General features: G+C 42.2%; 1 protein-coding gene across 1 annotated transcript in view; it reads left to right on the top strand.

Annotated features, from left to right (window-relative positions):
• The window catches only part of Cdkal1 (CDK5 regulatory subunit associated protein 1 like 1), a 651,069-nt gene that overhangs the window by 147,023 nt on the left and 488,872 nt on the right, over positions 1 to 15,174 (top strand). The window contains exon 5 of the mRNA XM_008826690.2: positions 9,650 to 9,698. Within this exon, the coding sequence (XP_008824912.2) occupies positions 9,650 to 9,698 (49 nt within the window). The remainder of the gene's footprint in view (positions 1 to 9,649; positions 9,699 to 15,174) is intronic.

Genomic DNA, 15,174 nt, shown 5'->3' with positions numbered 1-15,174 from the left:
ATGGCTCAGTGGATAGAGGCACATCCTGCCAAGCCTGATGACCTGAGTTCAATCCCTGGGACCCGTATGGTGGAAGGTGAGAACCAGCTCCTGCAGCTTGTCTTTTGATCTCTGTTCGAGCATTGCAGAACTCAGTGCCCAGTGCTCAGTGACTACACTGCTCAACCAGTGTCCTCAGTCCTCCTTGTTCAGTTTGGGTCCCTGGCGAATGGCATGGTGCTGCCGACATTCAGCGAGGGTCTTCCCTCCTCCGTTCATCCTCTCTGGAAATGCCCTCACAGACATGCCCAGAGACGTGTTTCCATGGTGATTCTAAATCCAGTCAAGTTGACACTCAACTTTATGTGTGTAAATGAAATACACCAGCTAAGCATTAAAACCCAGTTTTGATTAGAAAACCCAAATCATTTGTGATTGGATATTTATAGAGGCCCGTTTCCGATGAGAATAGTTAGGATTGCTACAGAACGAGAAACCCAAATATGTTGAATTGCAGTAAAGTAAGGACGTGGATTGTTTTATGCCATAGGAAAAAAACAATTTTTCAGTATGAAAAAGAATAGCTTTTTATATTCAGAGACTTGGAAAACTATTTTTACCAAGGTGTCTAGAATTGTATTGCACAATTGATTTGCAGACTGAGTGAAGAATTTTATTTCTTCACAGAATTTCTGTCATTGAGGGTGTTACAGTGACCAGTGGCAAAACAGTTGCAGTGCGCTTGTGCTTTTACCAAAGTCTTGGTTAGATTCATCTGTCACTGCACAGAATAGGGAGGATGTAGTGATTCTGTTGACCAAGTGATTGGAATATAAAACTGACGTTTAGATACAGATCAGTGCTCTGAGCTACTATATACAGCTCACCTAGGGTAAGAAATATGAACCTATGTATCTTTGGCCATTTTCATGAAGCAGGTACTTGAGGAGATAATTAAGTTGGGCATGGTGGTGAACATCTGTAATCTCAGCAGCAGGCTGAGGCAGGGCTATTGGTAGTTCAAGACTGGTTTTGGCTTCATAGTAAGACCCTGTCACAAGAGACATGAAGGATAAAGAGAAGGAATGAATACATGAAGGACAGTTGTGTCTCCGCCATGCTGCCCTGGAGGACAGACAGCTGTGTCTCTGCCATGCTGCCCTGGAGGACAGACAGCTCTGTCTCCGCCATGCTGCACTGGAGGACAGCAGCGTTACCTTCACACTCCATCACCACATGTTGCTGTCAGTCTTATCTTTTAGAAATGTGGTGACCTAGTCCATTTTTACTGATATTAAAAAATACTTGAAAATGCTGATTTAGAAAGAACAGACGTGTATTTGGCTCACGGTTCTGAAGTGAGGAGGCCCAGTTCTAGTCTATGCATCGTCTTGGCCTCTGGTGAAGGCGGTTCTAACTAGCATTGGCCGTCTGGTGTCCATGGGCTCCCATTTCTTGAGTGACCTTGCCAGCACGCCCATCTTGTTGGGACAGTCATCATCGTAGCAGGTGTGATTTTTTTCATAAGCCCTTTCTGAAGATGCCTGAGCACTGGTTCTTTCGTCATGACGGTCTGTTGATATGTTTTCTTTGGCAGGTTAACTGTTTCACACCTGCTGCCTGCTTTTCACAGTGCTGCTGTTCACTGCTGAGTTGTATGAGTTCTTCCTCAATTTTGGGTAGTAACCTCTTATCTGTGATTCATAATTTTTTACCCCAATGCACAGGTTTTCTCTGTGTAGAAGTATTTTAGCTCAGTTGTAGTTCCATTTATTCAGTGTGATCTACAAACCGTCATTGCTAAATGAAGGACGTTTGTTTTCCCTCTGCTTTCTTCTGGGAGTTTTATGTTTTTTTCGAAAAATTTTTATTTTTGTTTTATGTGTATGCGTATGCTGCATGCATGTGTGTAAGTTCATCCATGTTGTGCAATGCCGGCAGAGGACAGAAAAGGGAATTGGATCCCTGGAACTGGAGTTACAGACAGTTGTTAGCTGCCATCTAGCTGCTGGGATTCGAACCCAGGTCTTCTGCAAGAACAGTCAGTGCATTCAACCACTGAGCCATCTCTCCAGCTCTGGGAGTGTTGTTTTTAAGCCTAATGTTTATGCATTTAAACTCATTTGAATGGATTTTTTTTCCCCCAGAGCTGAGGACCGAACTCAGGGCCTTGCGCTTGCTAGATAAGTGCTCTACCACTGAGCTAAATCCCCAACCCCTTGACTGGATTTTTATAGATGGTGTAATAAACAGATTCAGTATAAATATTGTTTTAGAATTTCAGTGGCATTTCCCTCCACAGAAATAGAAAAAAAACAGTTCTAAAATTTGTATGGGACCAGAGAAAAGCCCAATCAGCCAAAGACCCTTCAGAGAGAAAACAGAGTTATGCTTTTCCCTCTTTCTGAGTTCAGAGTTTCTTAGTTTTATTTCTGTTGCTGGGATGACCGAAACCTACCTGGGGAAGAAAAGGCTGCATTCCCCTTGCAGTTTACAGACTGTCATCTGCGGAAGCCATGCAGGAGTTCATGGCAGGGGCCTGATGCAGGCCCCATGGAGCGATGCTGGTTACTGACTGGCCTGCTCAGCTGCCTTCTACAACCCAGGCCCACCTGCCTAGGTATGACACCACCCACAGTGGACTGGGCCCTTCGACATCAATTAGCCATTAAGAAAATGCCTCAGACACTCCCACAGGCCAGTCTGATGGAGGCAGTTCTTCAGCTGAGACTCCCTTTTCCCAGGCCTGACTAGTTTATGTCAAGTTGGCAAAACTGCCCAGCATTATGTACCCATTTTTTTTTTTTTTTTTGAAGCAGGGTCTCCCTGTAGCCCCAGCTGTCCTGGAACTCACTGTGTAGACCAGGCTGGCCTTGAACTCACAGAGAACCGCCTGCCTCTGCCTCCCAAGTGCTAGAACTACAGGTGTGCACCACCACGCCTGGCTCTATATACTCGATTTTAACCTGACACAGAAAAACATCAATTTAAGCCATAACCTTTCCTTTCTTGTTTGTCCCCAAGATCTAGTGTTGACAATAATATCACAGTATAAAACACAGTCCAACTTTTAAAAGTTCCCACAGTCTTTAAAAATTAAAACACTTAAATGTCTCATTAAAAATCCTGTCTTTTGCCGGGCATGGTGGTGCACGCCTTTAATCTCAGCACTCTCTGAGTTCGAGGCCAGCCTTCTACATAGTTGGTCTACATAGCGAGTTCCAGGTCAGCTGGGGCTACAGAAAAAAAAAAAAAAAAAAAAAAAAAAAAAAAAAAATCCAGTCTTAACTGTGGGCTCCTGTAAAATCCAAAATAAATTACATACTTTCTTATTCCAAAAGGGAAGAGCCAGGCACAGTTACAGTCAAACTTAAGAAAACCCAGATCCAGCAGTGAAGCTCAACTTTTGTAGCTCTGTCTAGCTTCTGGGACTCACTCAAGGTCTGAGTTCCAAAGGGGTAGTGCACATCTCTGGCTCTGCCACCCGAAGCACACACATCTTGTGTTAATGGCCAGTTCCACTCCACACCTCCACTTCCTGAGTGACCCTCAGTGCTGGCGTCTCCAGTATGCTGGGGCTTCACTCCAAACGAGGCTGCACTTTGACCGGTGGCCTTTTCTGGCATCTCTTGGTGCTAAGTGCCAATTCTTTCTGTTATCTCTTCAGTTCTCAGCTTTCATGCCACAAAAACCGTTTCCCTTTTTCTAAGTCCAACCTGCCTTTTCAGAGTCCCAGCCTTCACTTTTCTGTTGATTTTATAGCCACAGACGACCATTTAAAGCACCTGAGTTTAGTCCTTGGAGCCCGTGTGAAGGTAGAAAGAGGAAAGAACAAAATTTGCTAACTGAAAAAAAAAAAAAAGTCGGGTATAGTGGTCTACGTCCTTAATCTCAGCACTTGGGAGGCAGAGACAGGCAGATCTCGATGAGACTGAGGCCGGCCTGGTCTACAGGGTGAGTTCCAGGCCAGCTGGGGCTAAGGGGAGACCCTGTCTCAAAAATGATAGATAGATGATAGCTACATAGATGATAGCTACATAGATGATAGCTACATAGATGATAGCTACATAGATGATAGCTACATAGATGGTAGATGATAGAAAGAAGATAGACTTGTGTGTGCATTTCCACACCCCATGTACCCTGTGTGTGCATTTCCACACCTCATCTACCCTGTGTGTACATTTCTACACCCCAGCTGCCCCTGGCCTTGTTTGGATCTTGCCATCCATCAGCATGATTTCTGAGCAGCAGCCCTGCTTGCTTTCTCCCCGGAGGGTCACTGCCCACCTCTGCCTTATGGTTGAGACCCTGGATCAGTGGAAGCAATTGCTGGAGAACAACTCTTCTTCCCACCTGTTTGATTCTCTTCTTTCTTTTTTGTGTATAGTGTGGAGAGAGAGAGAGCGAGAGTGAGACAGAGACTCATGACTTGTACCACCAAGCATGGATGGAGATCAGAGGACAACTTTGTGGAGTCTGTTTTTTATCTCCTTCCTACCATCTATCTATCTATCTATCTATCTATCTATCTATCTATCTATCTGTCTGTCTGTCTGTCTGTCTGTCTGTCTGTCTGTCTGTCTATCAATCAATCAATCAATCATCTATCTGTCTATCTATCTATCTATCTATCTATCTATCTATCTATCTATCTATCTATCATCTATCTTATCGATCAGTCTATCTGTCTGTCTGTCATCTATCATCTATCATCTATCCATCCATCCTCCTCCCTCCCTCCCTCCCTCCCTCATTTTTGAGACAGGGTCTCACTGTAGCTCCAGCTGGCCTGGAACTCACCCTGTAGACCAGGCTGGCCTTAATCTCACAGAGATATGCTTGTCTCTGCCTCCCAAGTGCTGGGATTAAAGATGTAGACCACCATGCCCGGCTCTTTTGTTTTTCTAATTAGTAAATGTTGCTGTTTCATCCTTCTACCTTTACATGGGCTCCAGGGATTGAACTCAGGTCACCAAGCCTGCATAGCATGCACCTTTATCCACGGTGCCATCTCATTGACCCCGTGTTTAATTTTCTTTAAAGCACCCATCATGATAGGAAATGAACATTTTCAGTTACTGGCTTCCTTGTGTCCTCCAGTTAGAATGATAGACCGATGAAGGAAGTTTGTGTGATTTCCTGTTATATCCCAGTGTTTAGAACAGTATGCAGTGCAGAGTGTGTGGTAAATGCCTGTCCAGTGAATGCTCTCCTGCCACTGGCGGTTTGTGGGGAGAGTCTGTGGAGAACAGCTGTTGTCTGCATCCCCTGAAGATAGGTTGCATCGGAGAGTGCTCTGTGATCCTGTAGTTGTGACCTCCTTGTTTTCAGTGAAGATGTTCACCAGCCAGGCTGCCTGTCCACCGCTGATGCACCAGATACTTCCACAGATGGACATTTCTCTGGATATTCTCATACCTTAGAAATAATAGTAGTGGGGCTGGAGAGACAGTGCAGGGGTTAATAGCACTGACTGCTCTTACGGAGGACTGCGGTTCAATTTCCAGCACCCACATAGCAGCCAGCAACTGTCCATAACTCCAGTTCCAGGGTATCCAACTCCCTCTTCTGACCTCTGAGGGCATTGCATGACAAGGGTGCACTTACATATGTTCAGGGAAAACACTCATACACATGTAATAAAAATAACAAAGAAATAATTGCTGGGCATGGTGGCCCACGCCTCTAGTCCCAGCACTTGGGAGGCAGAGGCAGGCAGATCTCTGTGAGTTCAAGGCCAGCCTCGTCTAAAAAGTGAGTTCCAGGACAGCTCGGGGTACAGGGAGACCCTGTCTCAAAAAGACCAAAAAAAAAAAAAAAAAAGCTCTCACCTAGGAACATTTAGGGTTCAATGTTATAACACACATGAGATATTATCATAGAACAGAAACCAAGCACTGCTCAAGGAATGTTGGTTGTATCAATTACTCATTAACTTACCTAGCTTGTTTTTTGCAAAAGATACCCCAGGTGCATGCCAGACCAGCACTTCTGACAGTGGAGTGACTGCCACCCTGTTTCTAGTGGCCACTGGAGTGGGAAGTTGTGTTTGAGATGTGCATTGGTTTCCAATGACCACTGCAAAGTGGGCAACTGTCTTAGCATCTGCTAAGCCTGCACCTTCCATTTGACCAACTTCAAGTTTAAGTGGGAGATTCAGTTTCTCAGACCAGTACATAATGACTATATATGACTGGTAACTGTCACAGTGGACTGTACTGCTGTGAGTGAGCTTCACTCCTACAGAAAGTTCAACTCTCAACAGTGGGGACATGGGAGAACAGTGTCTTCTCTGCAGTAGGAGCCAGGGTTGGTCTGTTTCTTCTCTACGTGTTCAGTTATAAATCTGGAGTAGTTTCTGAGAGCAATATAACATTTTATGGACTCTTTGAAAGTTCCTCATCAGAATGACTCATTAATGTTATTTATGAATTATTTGCTCACAAACTTTTTTCCTTGTTGAGAACATATGGTTGGTGAGAGAACATGCTGGATGCCTGTTTTCTTGTGTATTTATAACCAAGTGCCTGAAGGACACAAGATACTGTTTTATTTATTTTATTTGAATTATATGCCAGAGAGTAAGCTTTGGTTTCCAGTGCTTCTGTTTATAGTGTTAAGAACAGCTTTCCTCAGCAAACCCTGAATCCATCACTCTAGAGTCCAGCCTTGAAAGACAAAAGAAAAACGAGGAGGAACCCAGTAGAGGGATGCTTTTGGAAGCCCTTGTCAAGAAATTCCAGTGGACTCCAATTTTCTTTTCCCCTCAGAGATAAGAGTTATGCAATTTGGGAGTCTTTTAAATATACCCACTGAAGGGGTACTCCAATTGCCTCAGCCTGCATCCCTGTTGAGCATGGAGGAAATCAAAGTGGTCTGCATCCTGATTCCATATCTGCAAGCTGGCTAACCTCTTCAGAGGATGGTGTGATAAGAGAATAGGAGGTAGGAACTAGCTGGGCAGTTAGGGTAAAAAGACCCCAAAGAAAAGCAGCCAGTTTCTTGGCTAAGACTCACAATGTCCTTGGGCCTCAGCAACATACTCTGTAACATTCCCCCTTCTGAAGAGATAACCCTAAAATCTTTTAAGGATTATATAAAAGCTTCTGTTTTTGGTCTTCATCCTGCCAGGCAAGTGCTCTGCCAGCACGCGCCCAGTGGACTCCTTCTAAAGTGCTCTACCACCGTGTGTCCAGTGGACTCCTTCTAAAGGGCTCTACCACCGTGTGTCCAGTGGACTCCTTCTAAAGGGCTCTGCAACCGTGCGCCCAGTGGACTCCTTCTAAAGTGCTCTACCACCGTGTGTCCAGTGGACTCCTTCTAAAGCACTCTACCACTACATGTCCAGTGGATTCCTTCTAAAGGCTGGAAGTTCCCAGAACCAACAAACAATCAGATTATCATGTGTGGACAATCTCTAATTTTTCTGCCTTAAAACAAATGTTATTGCTGGGTGCTGGACGTGGTGGTGTGTACCTTTAATCCCAGCCCTCAGGTGGCAGAGGCAGGTAGATCTCTGCAAGATTGAGACCACCCTCGTTCACGTTGTGACTTCTAGGCGGGCTATGACTAGGAAGACCCTGTCAAAAAACAATCAACAGCAACAACAAAACCCACAAATGTTATCATTTACAAAATCAGATCTGTAGATTCTAGCAACTCCTGTGTGTCTATCAAGATGCTCAAAAACCTCCATTTCTTCTATGCAAACACAAAGACGCAGACTCCTAAACTTTTTCTTCAGACATTAATTTCATAGTTGAGCATTGCCAAAACAAGCAAAGAATTTCCCTGAGTCTCTAGAAGCGCCGTGCCTCTTTCCTTCCAGATCCTCGTGTTTGTCTTTCCGTATCACTGTAGCATCATGATGAAATCAGCAAGCTGACCCCAGTGCAGCACCATAAGCTACTGATTGCGCCCAGGTGTTCTCTGTCACATCCTCTGCAGAGCTCCTGTGTCCTCATGTCCTCTAACCCTCTGCTTCCTTGATTGGCTTTCTTTGATGACTTTCACCTGGAGCATGTGGCTAATTTCATCTTTTCCAGCTGCAGCAGTTTGCTGAGGCCCTCAGTGCTTCCAATTGTGGTGTCGGCCATGGGTTTAGTTTGTTCAGAGTCAGGTGATCACTGCCTCAGCGAGCACTGTCCACTCCCCAGAGAACAGCACTCCTGATGAGAGAACAGCACTCCTGATGAGAGAACAGCACTCCTGATGAGAGAACAGCACTCCTGAGTGAGGCTTCCCATCCCTCTCCACTGATGCTTAGGCAGTCTTTGTATTTGTATTAGTTACTTTTCTGCTGCTGTGATAAAGCACCATGACCAAGGGAACTAATAAAAGGAAGAGTTGATTTGAGCCTCTCAAAACAAATATCCAAATTCTTGGCACCTATGGGGGACATTCTCATTCAAATCACCACAGTATTTTTTTTTTTCTTTTCTCCTTTTCTTTTTTGAGACAGTGTCTCCCTATAACCCCAGCTGGCCTAGAACTTAGTATGTAGACCAGGCTGACCTCACACAGAGATCCGCCTGCCTCTGCTTCCTGAGTGCTGCGATTAAAAGCGTGTGCCACCACACCTGGCTAGTCTTTATATTTTTTTAATAAATTTTTTGTAAAAGATTCTTACCTCAATTTGGGTGTGTTACATTGTTGTACACTAATGCTGTTGTGTGATCAGTGGAGTTGTGGATGAATGCACCTGGTCCTGTCAGTCCACCCTCCATGTACTTGGAAGGCACTTTTGGTCTCCTTTCCTTGTGCTCCTGTGGCACCTTGGGAAATCTTCCTCGGTCACTCATATACTGCAAGGGAGCTTTATAGTGATCTTTCGTTTCCAGCGTCTGAACAGACTACCTGACACTAGGTATAATTCCACTGAAATAATTAAAAAAATTAAAATAGTAAAGCCGAGCATTTGCTTTATTTGCCCTTTAGTATTAGCCTGCTCCTTCCTATAACTATCACTTTATACCCAGTAACTTGAAGCTCTGTGGGAAGAGATATGTTTGAATTAAAATTATGCTTCAGCCCATTTTGAGCCTATGTAGATAGTTGTTGCCTGGCTTTTCCTTGGCAGATACAAGTGTCTGTTCAACCAGTTAAGATACGGATAATAGACCAATGATAGAATTCCACCCAAATGTTGCATGGTGAACCAAGGAGTTTATTGAGGTTATTCAGCTGAGTAACTTGGGTGACTTGGGAGCTGCAGCACTGAGAACTGTCCCCAGTGTGGGTGATGACTCAACAGAGCCACATCACTGGGGTTCTATGTGCGGCCTAGAGCACCCAGCAGGAAGGGTCTCTGCTCCCTAGCAGAATTACTGATGGTGGGCAGGAGTCTGATGAAGTGTAGGAACTCCTGGAGCATCCTGAGTCTTGTGAGTCTTCTGCTTCTGCAAGGTGATGTTTCCCTTTGTGTAAACAGCTGTGCAGCAGGAGTCTGCGCTGACACAGATCCTGGCAGACTATAGACACTGCTTTCTTCACTTGTGAGATGCTGAAGTATTTCTTCCAATGACAAAATGTTAGTCTAGAATCCTTTTATCTTCAAATGGGCCAGTTCAACAGAACCTCTGCTACTGTTCTTAGAAATGTGTACGGTGATTCAAGCCAGAGTCTGAAGTTCTCCTCTGTAAATTTGCCTGTTTCTTTTCTTTCCTAGGTTCAGCAGATAGATCGTGTGGTAGAAGTTGTGGAGGAGACAATTAAAGGTAATTGTGGAAAGTAACATAAATCGATGTGCTTTCAGAACTAAAGTTCTAAAATACCCTTCAGGTAATATTGATCATTTTTTAAAATAAAAACTTGTTATTTAGACCTAAAATCATAAATTTTGTTCCTGGTCTCAAACATTGACTGGGAGGTAGACATTTGTTGAGCTTACAAGTGAAGCAGTGAGTCCCTCATGGATCTTTATAAAACTTTGTTTTAGTTATTCTCTAAAATTGACGTAAATTTGATCTCAGATCAGAAGATAGAATTCATTCCATTTCACATTATGGGAAGTTTTTGGACTGAGGCTTCAGCTCAGTGATGGAGGACTTGCCATGAAATATGAGGCCCTAGGTATCATTCCCTAGTGCTGAAGGGGTGATTGAAAAATAAGAATACGGAGGAAAGGAAATTTATTTCTCCATTTTCCTGTCACGTAAATTATTTGGAGTTTGCTCTTTATGAAAAATACTTTAAGGTAGTATTGAACGCTGATACGTTTATTGACAGTTGTGGTTTTCTCTGAAGGCAGCACTGTGCTCTACTCCGAAGTTCATTGTCACTCAAACAGGCTCTTTTCTTGTTTTGCTTTGTTTTGTTTGAAATGGGATCTCATGGTGTAACCCTGGCTGGTTGGAAACTTGCTGTATAGACCAGGCTGGCCTGGAACCATCTTCTGGAGGCCAGTGCATGGCACACATTTGCTTCTGAATATTTTCCAAACACGATTACATTTCCTTTGGGATATGTTGGATAAAAGAAACATGTCTACTTTTCCAATTAAATAACAATTTCAATATATGTATCTTGTTGTTAAATGCAGTCTCCAATATGGCTAGTATATTCTGTGTATAGTGTACAAAAGTCTGTACATTGCTTTTTTAAAAAATATTTTATTATTTTTATTTTTTATGTGTATAAGTGTGTTGCCTGCATATATGTGAGTGCACCCATGTCATGCAGTGCTGCGGAGGTCAAAAGAGGGCTTTGGATTCCCCTGGAACTGGAGTTAAGGATGGTTCGTAGCCACCATGTAGGTGCTGGGAACCGAACCCAGGTCCTCTGCAAGAGCAGTCAGTGCTCTTAACTGCTGAGCCATCTCTCCAGCCCCCAACAATTCCAATATATGTATCCTGTTGTTACGTGCAGTCTCCAGTATGGCTGGTATATTCTGTGTATAGGGTACAAAAGGCTGTACATTGCTTTTTTACATGTGGGAATACGTTATAGCCTAGCTGGTGAAGTAAATCGGTGATAATCTTACCTCCCAGTGGGTGCAGGAAGCAGGGGTTCAGTAGCTCTGCTTAGTTTTCCATGATCCTGTTTATTTACCATGTTAATAAGGTGGTTGCATCTTCAGTCAGATGTAGATGGGGATTGGCGCACACCACTGGGCAGTGTCTTAGTTTTCACTAACACACCAGTAATTGTTTCCTTGATTTAATTGTTGAAGACAGGAAAACGAATACTTTAAAACCAAGCCGCATAGACTTCCCAACTCAACGTTTCTCTAAGAAGTCCTCTAAAAACTGAAAATAGAATGACCATATGACCGAGCCTGTTCCACTCCTGGTTATCTACCACAGGACTCTACACACTCCCACAAAGATACTTGCACATCCATATTTATTGTCAAACTCTTCACACTAGCTTAGAAATGGTACCAGCCTTGTCCACTAGCAGATGAATGAGTAAAGAGATTGTGGCACATACATACAACAGAATTTGATTTTGCTGAAACGAAAAATGAAATCATAACATCTGCAGGAAGATGGATGGAACTGGTAACTATTATGTTGAGTGAGATAAACCAGACTTCAGAAAGACAAACACCACTTTTTTCTTATATGCTTGTCCAAGAGGCTAACCTTCTATTTACATTTTATGACTTTATAAACTTTCTATGGATGTATGGTTTTGTGTGGGTGTGCAAACGCTATGTAATGTATATGGAGGTGAGCAGACAACCTGTGAGAGTGGTTCTCTCATCCATCATGTGGGACTTGGCATCAAGCTCAGGTTGTCAGGCTTGGTGGCAAGTGCCTTTACCTGAGGAGCCATCTTGCTGGTACCATAGGTTTATTCAGTGTGTGTGTGTGTGTGTGTGTGTGTGTGTGTGTGTATTGCAGCTCTAAGCACACATACTTTAATGTCAATAGCTTAGAATTTTTTAAGTTCATTACCATTATTTTAGTTCTAGTTTTGGGTTTTTTTTTTTTTTGTTTTTTTTTTGGAGAAAGGGTTTCCTTTTACCCCTGCTGACCTGGAACTTGCTAAGTAGATCAGGCTGGCCTTGCTCTTAATGATCTGCTGCCTTTGCCTCCACCAGCTCTGGGATTAAAGGTGTGCACCACCGTGCCTGGATCATCCTTTTAGTTCTTTGAATGAAAAACTTTAAGAGATTTGATTAATCTTTTGATTATGACTAAGAATCTGACAGCCTATACAATTCTTTTTTTTTTCTCTCTCAACCCAATTTGTTTTTACTTTCTAGTATATGTTAATCGACGATTTCCAATTGTCAGTGTAAAACAATAACGTCATTTCCCACATTACAGAGTACATGTATTTGCCTGATTATAGCAGGAGATAAGATTAAATTTATTTTATTTATCAACCACATCAATTTGCTACTCTCTTATTCTATACTATTTAGTCTACCAAGAAATACACTTACACCTAACTATATATTATATTTTAACAGTGATTTTCACACATATGAACTCGAATAGTGACTATCACATGTAAATATTTAATGTTAGTAGAAAGCATTAACATTGCTATCATTGTTAATAACAATGTCCCTTATTTTTTTTATTTATTTAATAACCACATACTTAGAAGAAGCATTTCATTACAACAGCATTGACATATTCAATAACAATTTCCTGAGATAAGATGTACCTTTTTCAAAATTGGCTGTAAGTTTTTAGGTTTACAGTTGAATTATTACAGTTAAACAATATTATACTCAATATAAAACCCTATAAGACACAAAATTAAATGAGGTTTTAACCTTTAAAAAAGATCTCCATTTCATTATTAAAATACAGTTTCATACAGAAAAATTCATTTTTAATGCAATTGACATTAAGATGTTTGCACATGTGTTTCTAATCTTTATATATCTGATTATTACTAGTGACAGTCAGTTACTTTCTGAGCTCCTTGGCATCTGAGCATAAATATAAAGTCTTCAGGTAGATTTCAATGTAATATTTTTTCGCATCTACTAATTATTAAGGAGCAAATATTTATGCTTTGAATAAGAAGCATTTCATTACAGCTTTAACGTATTCAGTATCACACTCCGGAGCAACAGTACATCTCTTTCATAAGTGGGTGCAAGTTTCTAGGTTCACAGTTGAATTAATATAGTTATATATTATTGAACTCAGTATAAGCCCTGTAAGACATAAAATTGGATGCATTTTTAACCTTTAAAAAAAATCTCAATTTCATTTTAGAATATATTGTTCTTTGCAGACAGACTCATTGTTTTTGCTACTAACACTGAGATGTTGGCGCTTGCATTTCTAATCTGTATCTATCTGATTATTACTAGTCCTAATCGGTTGCACTTGGATGTTGGTGTATGCATCTCTAATCTGTATGTATCTGATTATTACTACTCATAATCGGTTGCACTTGGATCCTTGGTGCCTGTGTATGTCTATAAAGTCATCAGGTAGATTTCAATGGTATTGTTTATCACCTCTGCTAATTAACATGATGTAAATTTCCATGCTTCCTCCTCAAATTTACTACATTATTTTAAATTCATTGATTTTTTTTTTTTGATGTGTGTATATTACGCAGAACATCCCAAACCATCTTATTCAACTATACACCCACTTCCCAGATGGCACCCTCCCAGAGCCTCCCTCCCCCCACTAGAGCCCTTATACTCTGATATCCCTGCTACTGTCTGCTGTGTTGTCGGCACCCCCAGCCATTCCCCACTACTTTCCATCTGGTGAATCTAGTCAGCCTATCTAGAGGTCTTTGTTTTAGAAGAGTCAGCTGTTCCTCATCTAGCAGCAATCACTTGTCAATTTTCCTTTAGATAAGATTGGGGTCTACTGTTCTATGCTGGGTTACTATCTGGGAGTCCCTTTGGCCACCCTGGCCAACAACTCAAAAGAAGGTATCTCCTATCTGTCATTGTTGCTTGTTGTGTAGCCTTTAGCTGTGCATATGGACTCTTAAATTATACTGGCCCCTTTAATCTTTGGTAATATTTTCCTTTTGGATGTTTAAGGCCATACAGTTGGCCCAGATAAATCAATTTATTTTTATTCTTAAGGTCGTTTGAGGATCTGTTCCTCAGGGGTCACATGAGCTTGGGAGGAGCTCCTGGCTCCTTTCTTTTACCAGTTCTGCCTATGTGAAGATAAGTTAAAGGTCCTGCTCAAACATGCTTGGCTTTACTTGAAAGCCTGGAGGAAATTATTCCTCTGTGTTGACCCTCCTCTTTGTAGACTGGACACTGGTTCAAGTCCATCTGGTGGAGTCTCCGCGGCCTCCTTGATCAAGAGGACAGGTGACCCACCACAATTACAGGACATTTTGAGAGATGCTCATAGTCCCCTGGAACTAGTCAACCTAGGAGGGCAAGGAGCAAAAACTGTCCTTTATGTCCCTCTGACCAAATTATTATAGGCCTCAAAGTATGTCTGTTAAACATCCAAGAAGGTTAGTTCCACCAGTCTGGTACCTTTAATTACTGTGTGTCATGTAGATAAATCTTGTGGAAAGACCAATTATTCTCACATAAACCTTACCTAGATATATATTTCTTGATCTGCTATGTATAATTTGTCAGTAGGTTGTAGCAGTAATATAGTCCCCTCTGGTTTTCAAAACTAGCTAGGCATTGTTTATCTCTCACATTGTTTCAGCCCTCCATCATGGTTTTCCCACTTAAGGTGCCCCCATTTCCTCCTTACTCCTTTACTAAAACCCTTCTCCTACAGTCCCAACTCTTTTGAGATCCTTCTTTTCCCTTTATCCCCTAGGTTCCTTGTATACCCTTCCTTTCCCCCTCCCTTAAATTAACCCAATTTTTATCCATATCTGCCTTATTAACGCCTGTTTCCTACTGTTCTTCTCTTTCAGATTTTTCTTTTCCTTTACCTCCCAGCTTCCTTTCCATTATCCTGGTTCCTGGAGTTATGTCTGGACACATACTCACTTATCAGGGTTTGGTTCTAGGATCCACATATGAGGGAGAACATATGTCAATTTTTTTTCTAAGTCTGTGTTGATAGGTAGAGAATTGGCGGGAGCGAGCGGCGCAGATGGAGAGCATGAGCGGTTGGATGAAGCATGGAGGCTCAGATGGAATCCTCACAGATTTATTTCGCTCGGGGCACCTTTCCCTTGGGAAGGGAAAGATGTCCATGACGGGAAAGAATGTAAGGGAAGAGAAGGGAAGGGAAGGGGGAAGGGGAAAGGGGGAAGGGGAAAGGGGAA

This window comes from Nannospalax galili, unplaced genomic scaffold (assembly GCF_000622305.1).
Source record: "Nannospalax galili isolate Female #2095 unplaced genomic scaffold, S.galili_v1.0 scaffold412, whole genome shotgun sequence".
Lineage (NCBI taxonomy): Eukaryota > Metazoa > Chordata > Mammalia > Rodentia > Spalacidae > Nannospalax > Nannospalax galili.
This window is presented reverse-complemented; position numbering and strand designations above follow the sequence as displayed.